The sequence below is a fragment of the Heterodontus francisci genome, chromosome 16, assembly GCF_036365525.1.
Source record: "Heterodontus francisci isolate sHetFra1 chromosome 16, sHetFra1.hap1, whole genome shotgun sequence".
Taxonomy (NCBI): domain Eukaryota; kingdom Metazoa; phylum Chordata; class Chondrichthyes; order Heterodontiformes; family Heterodontidae; genus Heterodontus; species Heterodontus francisci.
In genome coordinates, this window is record NC_090386.1 from 54,371,898 (window position 1) to 54,379,564 (window position 7,667).

The 7,667-nt window shown below is 36.4% G+C and overlaps 1 protein-coding gene across 4 annotated transcripts in view; it reads left to right on the forward strand.

Moving 5' to 3' along the window:
* LOC137378109 (beta-1,4-galactosyltransferase 5-like) overlaps positions 1 to 7,155 on the forward strand; it is a 103,394-nt gene extending 96,239 nt beyond the window's left edge. For all 4 annotated transcript variants that reach the window (XM_068048207.1, XM_068048205.1, XM_068048208.1 and 1 more), the window contains 2 exons: positions 1,481 to 1,582; positions 4,170 to 7,155. In XM_068048207.1, the coding sequence (XP_067904308.1) occupies positions 1,481 to 1,582; positions 4,170 to 4,317 (250 nt within the window). In that variant the 3' untranslated portion in view covers positions 4,318 to 7,155. The remainder of the gene's footprint in view (positions 1 to 1,480; positions 1,583 to 4,169) is intronic.
* Positions 7,156 to 7,667: the final 512 nt, after the last annotated feature.

Consider the following 7,667-nt stretch of genomic DNA (forward strand, 5'->3'; position numbering starts at 1 on the left):
AGTGCCTTAATTTTAATACAGTCGCCCTGAAGATAAAACCTCCAGTTGATCCTATAGCTTCACTACAGAGTATGATGTTGTACACTTTAATGCATCTTCTATTTAGGCAAAGTAATTGATAATTAATTGAAGCTATTTAGTGTTCAAGAAAAACAAAGTTCAAAATTTGAAATTTTAAAAGAAGCACTAAGTTCTGAAAAGACTGAGCATGCTAGCATTTCACAAAACTCGAGTTTTTGAATTCTACTGGCGGGTTTTGCCAGGAACATTAGCTTTAGATCTTTTCAGATGCTGACAATCCTGCTGTTTCTCTACAGAATGTTTTAATTTAGATTTCCAACGTTCACAGTTTGATATTAGGATAGCTTGACAAAATTCAGCTGGTTTTCACTGGAAGTTGGGGAATATGATGCTTTTTGCTGCAGTTTCCAGGGAGAGAGGCAGGTTTGGCCTCCCACAGTGTTTAAGTTTTGATTTTGATTAAGCTGCTGTGGAGTAGTGCTGTGCAAAGGCTAGATGATTTTCCTACATACAAGCAGGAACAGCTACTTGGAGAATAAATACTTTCCTGACATTTTGAATTTTTCACAGAGCTGAACAGTAGTAGATCGGTTATGTAGCCACTAAATCCTGCTAATGCCGTGCTGAATAACTAAAGAGTCAGGATAAATATCTTGTTAAGAATGAAGTTGAAGCTTTTCAGGAGTACTATGGCACAAATATTCCAGTGTGCTGGATCAATCAAATTGTCATCACCAATGTAATTGCTGATCTTTTGAGTAGTGTAGATACTAATATATCAGAGCTGTTACTGCACTTTTTACTAGACTACCTTGAAACTCGGCATAGTTAATTTTGGTTCTTTGCTTTTGGGGTTCTAAATGATGCTATTGCCATGATGCACATTTATTTTCACTCGTCTTTGAGGCAGGTTTGATGAAAATTATCGTTACCTAGTAATTGTTCATGACTATGTATCAAATTCTGCATTTTTAAAAAGGAAGGTAGATTCTTTAGTGCACCCTTGTGTTTGTTTGGGTTACTTTAAGATTCTCCACTCAAAAATAGCATATGTTATTAATGGCAATATCATGTCTGGGCCTGAGAAGAGGAAATCATGCTAGCTTAGTCAGTAAAGCCTTTTTTAGGACAAGTTTCTCTAGTTATTCTTTCTTCTCCTCCCCTTCTCACACAAATTGATGGTGTATGGAGGATAATTTAAGTTGAAGAATGAACAACACTACTGCCAAAGGTGAGTAACCTTCTAAACCTTTTTGAGCTGTACTTGTTGACCATTTTGTCAAATTCAACTGGCAAATGTGTTGCTCTTAAAATTTTTTGCAACAAAACTCTTATGACGATGAATAAGCTTTCAAATATTCAAGTTAACCTCTGGATTTACTTCTCATCAAGCGCAGTGATTTATACATAGTGATTGAACTAAGAACCTGTGTTGAGGAATCTGTTTGGCTATTTTTAGGGTTCAGTTTGCTGGCCTTACAGTCACAAGACCGGAGGGTGATTTAGGAAAATACAAATCTGTTCCTCATCACCATCGAGGGGAAGTGCAGTTCTTGGGAAGGTGAGTAAACTTTTACAGTACTACACTTCAACACGCCGTTGAGTTTGGATTCTGAAAAATGAGTAGAAAACATTATTAAAATAGTTTGTCCAAGGTTATGCAATTAAGTAAAATAAACATTTATCATATAACTACTTAGCATCAATTTTGACAAGCCAGATTTTTTAAAAAGTAGAACAAGGTATTGGAATTTCTAGCAGCATATCTAGGAAATATGCAAAAGGTTAGATTATTGGAAGAATTTTGTTCCCCATGTTCCTACACATACAAGTAGGATATTGTCATAATGTCAAATGGTAAGCTGGCTTGAAAAACTCTTCAAGAAATTCTGTCTCAGCAAGGATCAAGATTTTCTAGGATGATTCCAGCACTAGTGCTGAGATGCTTCCTTAAATTTGTCTTCCTAGGCAAAAAAAAGCTTCAGGCAATCTGTCACCAAGCAATATATTGCTCAATAAGTTGGAGAATGTTTATCTTTAGTCTTGATAGGCTGGCTGATAGCTGTCTTTCAAAGCGAGTATTCAGTGAACACATACTGTTGGTGCTTTATGTACTCACTCTAAATCCCATGAGTAAAGTAACCACAGTACATAGAGTAATTATGCATTTACCAAACATTATTATCTGGCTTTTTTGAGATATTGGGCTAGATTTCACAGTCAGCGGTAAAGCAATGGTGCTCACTGTTGACTCTGAAGAAAGCTTCCCACAAAGATCTAGCGATCTCTGTGCTGCAGAGTTCCCCTTTCCCATTGATTGTTTAGATCTGGCGCCAGGTCAAGGGGATTTCCAGGTGTGCAGCAGCAGTGATGTCAGCAAACAGGGTAAACAGCGAATCACATTCAGGTATTCTCAGACAGCAAACCAGGAACTTAAAGTATTTGATCCTTCATTTTTAATTCAAATCTTCAGATTGCAAACTTAATAATTGGATTTAGATAGTAGCTAAAAGTATCAATATAATTTTTTTTTAAAAGTATGTGGAATTTATCATAATGGAGAAATTTGACATTCTACAAATATTAAATTAGCCTTTCAGTTCTATTGAGGGTGTTGAGCAGTAATTATGAAGTTCGTACACCATTAAAAACCCATTCAATAAGGTGTAACTTTTCTAAGGGCTTTTACAACAAGACTAATGGCATACAAGTTAAAGTTCTAGTCAATTGATTGATTGCTTAGGGACTGCACTCCGAGGCTGCAGTGGACCTCAGCAATGCACCTTCTGGAGGAGCGTAAAATCACTGGCAGCAATTTCTGGATTTCTGCATTGTTCTTTGAATGTGAAGATTCCCAAAGTTGCTATCTGTTTCAGTGGAGTAACGATGACGACAGTGACATTTTCACTATCATTACCATTGCGAAATCCAGCCAATTCCTCCTTAGCAGTGCATTGATTATTAAGGCAACTGCAACATCGAATATCTTGGTGACTCCACTATTGTGCACTTAAGCTACAAATAAAGAAAATAAATTACAATAATGTAATAATAAACTCCTCAGTTTTCTTAATTGATTATTTGAATATCATTTAATATTTGACATTGTGTAGCATTTTCCTCGCTACAGATTGCTTCCTTTGAAAAGAACTCAACTTTCCGTAGGAGATAATGTTGGGTAGAATTCTATAAATATAAACTTAAAACTCCTGATAATAGCACTGAACCTTTGGTCTCGACTCAATTCTAACCCCTCATTTGTTCAATGAAGGACAAAGGTCTAAAAGTAAGTAGTAATATGGTCCAAAAGTAGATTGTAGTTTTTTGAGTCACAAATGCATTCATTTAATGGCAAAGGATTGAAGTGCTGCTGATTTTTAAAAGTTGTCAGGTGTACTATGTGAATTCAGAAAAAAAATGTTCGAATTTTCAGCTTATTTAATATCCTTTTAACGGCCCGATCACCCCCTCCACCCCGACTACTACTCCCCAAAACATGCTATCGATCTGTTTAACAGTTGTACTGGTCCTCATATGGTATGCAAAATAAATATTTAGGATAACATTTCCTAGAAATTAGATTTCAATTGCATTCCAGCTGTTATAATTCCAACTCCATTGGTACTGTATTTTTAACTAACTTTTAATTCTGCAAAATTGAACCTATTTATTTTGAATAACCTTCATTATTTTATTTTTTTTATTTGAGATACAGCACTGAAACAGGCCCTTCGACCCACCGAGTCTGTGCCGACCATCAACCACCCATTTATACTAATCCTACATTAATCCCATATTCCTACCGCATCCCCACCTTCCCTCAATTCCCCTACCCCCTACCTATACTAGGGGCAATTTATAATGGCCAATTTACCTATCAACCTGCAAGTCTTTGGCTGTGGGAGGAAACCGGAGCACCCGGCAAAAACCCACGCGGTCACAGGGAGGACTTGCAAACTCCGCACAGGCAGTACCCAGAATCGAACCCGGGTTGCTGGAGCTGTGAGGCTGCGGTGCTAACCACTGTGCCGCCCATTAATTGCATGCGAATTCAAATAGCAGTTGTGAAATGAGATTGTTCCTTAGTTAATTTAACTGATAGAAAACATCAGTAAGCTGAATATTTTGCTGTTCTTTTTTTGCTGCAGATACGCATTATTGAGACATTCTAAAGAGAGGCAACAGCTTGATGGCTTGCAAAACTTGAAATATTTTCCAAATATCTCCGTTGAAGCCTTGTACAAAAACATAACTGTAAACTTGACACCGGAGCTGGCTCCAGTGAGTGACTATTAAGCTGTAATAGGCATAACAGTTTAGTGAGGGTTCAGGTCATTTGCTCAGAGAAAATTGATGGACTTGTAAAACCGACTGGTAAAAATCTGCAGCGATACAACATAAAAGTTCCTTTGCATGGTCTTGAGGAATGGGCCAGCAGTTTGATTTTACTCTTCAACCATGACATTTACCAATGACTATGCAGCAGTGCTGATGAAAATGATAAAATCAGGCTTGAAGTTCATTGTATAATGAACTGTATCATTGTAACCTCTTATTCCCACTTTTCCAACTGGATAATAGTACATCATTGATCATGAGTGGAAAAACAAGAACAGCATCAAGCAATGAATCAAACTGAATTCCAAGACTGCAGCACCATTTGGAAACTATTGTATTGAAATATTTAGGATGCCAAGAGGAACTAAGTGAGCAGTTTCCTTACCAAACACCTTGTGATCAAATATGAAATTAGATGAAAAGCATACTGTTATCATTTCTTTTATTCACTAGCAAATGTTAACGCACTTCTCGTGGATGGAGTTTTTGTAAATAAGCTGTGAATCGCCAGATTTTTTTTATTTATAGTCTACTGAACCACAAGGTTTACGTGTTGAGATCAAAAAATAAGTCTGACACTGTTGCATATGTAAGGTACAGAACACATTGAATATAATCCCCTTAATTTTAAATGTAAGGAGATCTGGTTAGTATTTGTTCCTGTATATATGATTTAATGGGTGTTTTGTTTTAGTCCTCTTTACTGCTACACTCTCGTGCTGCTGAAATTCATGGATTATTCCTAGAAAATTTAACATTTTTACAAATGCCTTAGTTAAAATGTTAAACCCTGGTTGCTTGATTTTATTCCGTGTAACTGGTTATATTTGAATTATCAGCATTTTGTTCAAAGCAAACAAATATGTGCCAATGATACTGTAGCATTTTCCATTAATTCGTAAGATAGTAGACTAGAAGTTGGATTTGTGGCAACATCCAGCACTTGTGAAGCTGTTGAGTTTGTATTTCTTTATCTGGCAGTAATGTTCTGTATCTGGCAGTCCAACTATCTCCTCTGGTCTACGGCATTTAGCTGATAATTTCAGCCTATCTGTCTGAATAAATTGGTGAGTTCCTTTGCCTTTACCCCTTTCATGTTGGTGAACATTAGTAAAATGTCAATCTATTGACTAGGTGCTAAAGCCCATTGTCTATTTAAATTGATAACACTCTTGTTTTTTTTAAAATGTGGTTTATAGTATTAGATGTGGTAGCAGTTCACTGCACCAGAGAGCAGTAAGGTATGAAGCTACACCTAAGCTTCTGCAAAGTCTTTTCCAAGGATGAATGAGGTGTTTGGTTAAAAAACGAATGCGCCTATCTATGCTGCTTTAACACAACTGCTGAAGGTCCATTGTTATACGTGCCAGGAGAAGAGATGGGGGGGAAAGAGAGAGTTTTTTTTAAAAATGGGGTTATATATATCTATATAGAGAGAGAGCTTATGATCCCATCCACCAATGAATGGTAGTGACATGACACAAGCCTTGTTGTTTGCAGTGAGGAACAACCCAAGTGAATAGACATGACATCTTTAGTTGCAAGGTCATGACCGGTCGGTATGAGAGGACATCTAGGGATGAAATTTCTTCTGTTTATTTTTAGCCATATGGTCAGTGAACACAAAATGGAACTCCTATTTTGGACTCTGCCCTTTTTTGCTAAAATTTTCAACGCAAAGAATTTTACTCTCCTAGACTTATTTGTCCTTGAACGGCTGATAGCCTTATCTAGTATTTTTTTCTTGTTTGCATTTAAAGCTGATGAGCATTACATATATTATCATGAACACAGTATGATGCAGTCAGAGCGTATAGCAATAAAGAGAATGCTGATTGTTTCATTTTCAGCTGTCGATGGTAGTTGTTTAAAATGGGAACTTCTGTTTCTATTTCTGAATCTGGTATATTGCTTTAATGCAGAAATAAACTTGTAATTGTATTTTGTTTTGATTATAATATATAACCATATTTTTGTGCCTTTTTTCCTCCCCTTTCCTTCTGTTCCTCCTCAAAATGGCTTTGATGAAGCACTTAAATATGTAATGTTCATGTTTTGGTGATTTCTGAACAATTTGAGTCTTGTATTTGTATAAAGAAGAAAATTGTCATATGCATGTCCCAACGTACCATAGAAAACATTTGGAAAAATGCCACAGTTTAACAGTTGGAAAGCTGCTGTAAGGCAGCACACATTCCAAAATCCTCTTGCTAATATTTCCAATCTTAATTTTTAGTGTCAATTTAAAATAATTCAAACCACATTTTTATTCTATCTTCTAACTTTTCAATATATCTACTTGGTAAAATCCCTTGTCCACTTCACATCAAATATTTTCCATATTGTGGAAATGAAGGATAATTCTGATTTGGTTCGCTTTTACCATGTTGGTGACAAGACCCACAATACCTTTGTACATGTCCCAAATTGCACTGCAAAGAAATTGGTAAAGATACAAGAAACAAGGAATCTATTAAACTTTCTACAGAAAACTAATGCAGGCAGATGTGCAAAAAAACCTTACAATATAAGGCCCTTTTATCAACTGTTGGCATGCATTGTTTATAGAATATTGTTCCTATTTCAATTTTTGTTGTATGGTCTAGTTTTTGCATGTTTCCAAGTAGAGCTGGACAGATTAACAAAGTTCCAGACCTGTGCACTGAGAAGCATCGGAAAGTATTAGAGTTCTCACCTCAAAGCCTTCTGTCCCATCATTTACACCTTTGGTCATTTGTTACTCATTTTTGTATTTAATTTATGGATGATTTTTTCAATAAAAAGTGAAACACACAATGAATTGATGTGGAGATGACAAATAATTCATAAATTAGGATATTTGTTCCTTGAGACAATTTAAAATAAACAATTTAAAATGTTCACATGAATTGCATTGAACTAAGAATAATTGTCTGCAGAATGTTGCAAAAAAGAATGCTCTGGCCAAGCCACATTGATTTGTATGATGTGAATAAATGTGTTTGGATTCTGTGACCTGCAGTCTCCTCCAGCACTGTGAAGAATCCTACTTTGACAATTGGTTCATTGCGCAAACTGGCATCAGACAACAATGTGACCAGAATCAAAAACTAGAAATGCTGGATTCACTCAGCAGGTCTGGCAGCATCTGTGGAAAGAGAAGCAGAGTTAACGTTTCGGGTCGGTGACCCTTCTTCGGAATACTGCATCCGCAGTATTTTGCTTTTATTTTAATGTGACCAGAATGTTTGTCTCACTTATGCCTCAGTAAGTCTGTTGCCTCCGCTCCCACATCTGTCTTCTGTAGAGAAAGAATTGAGGTGCTACTG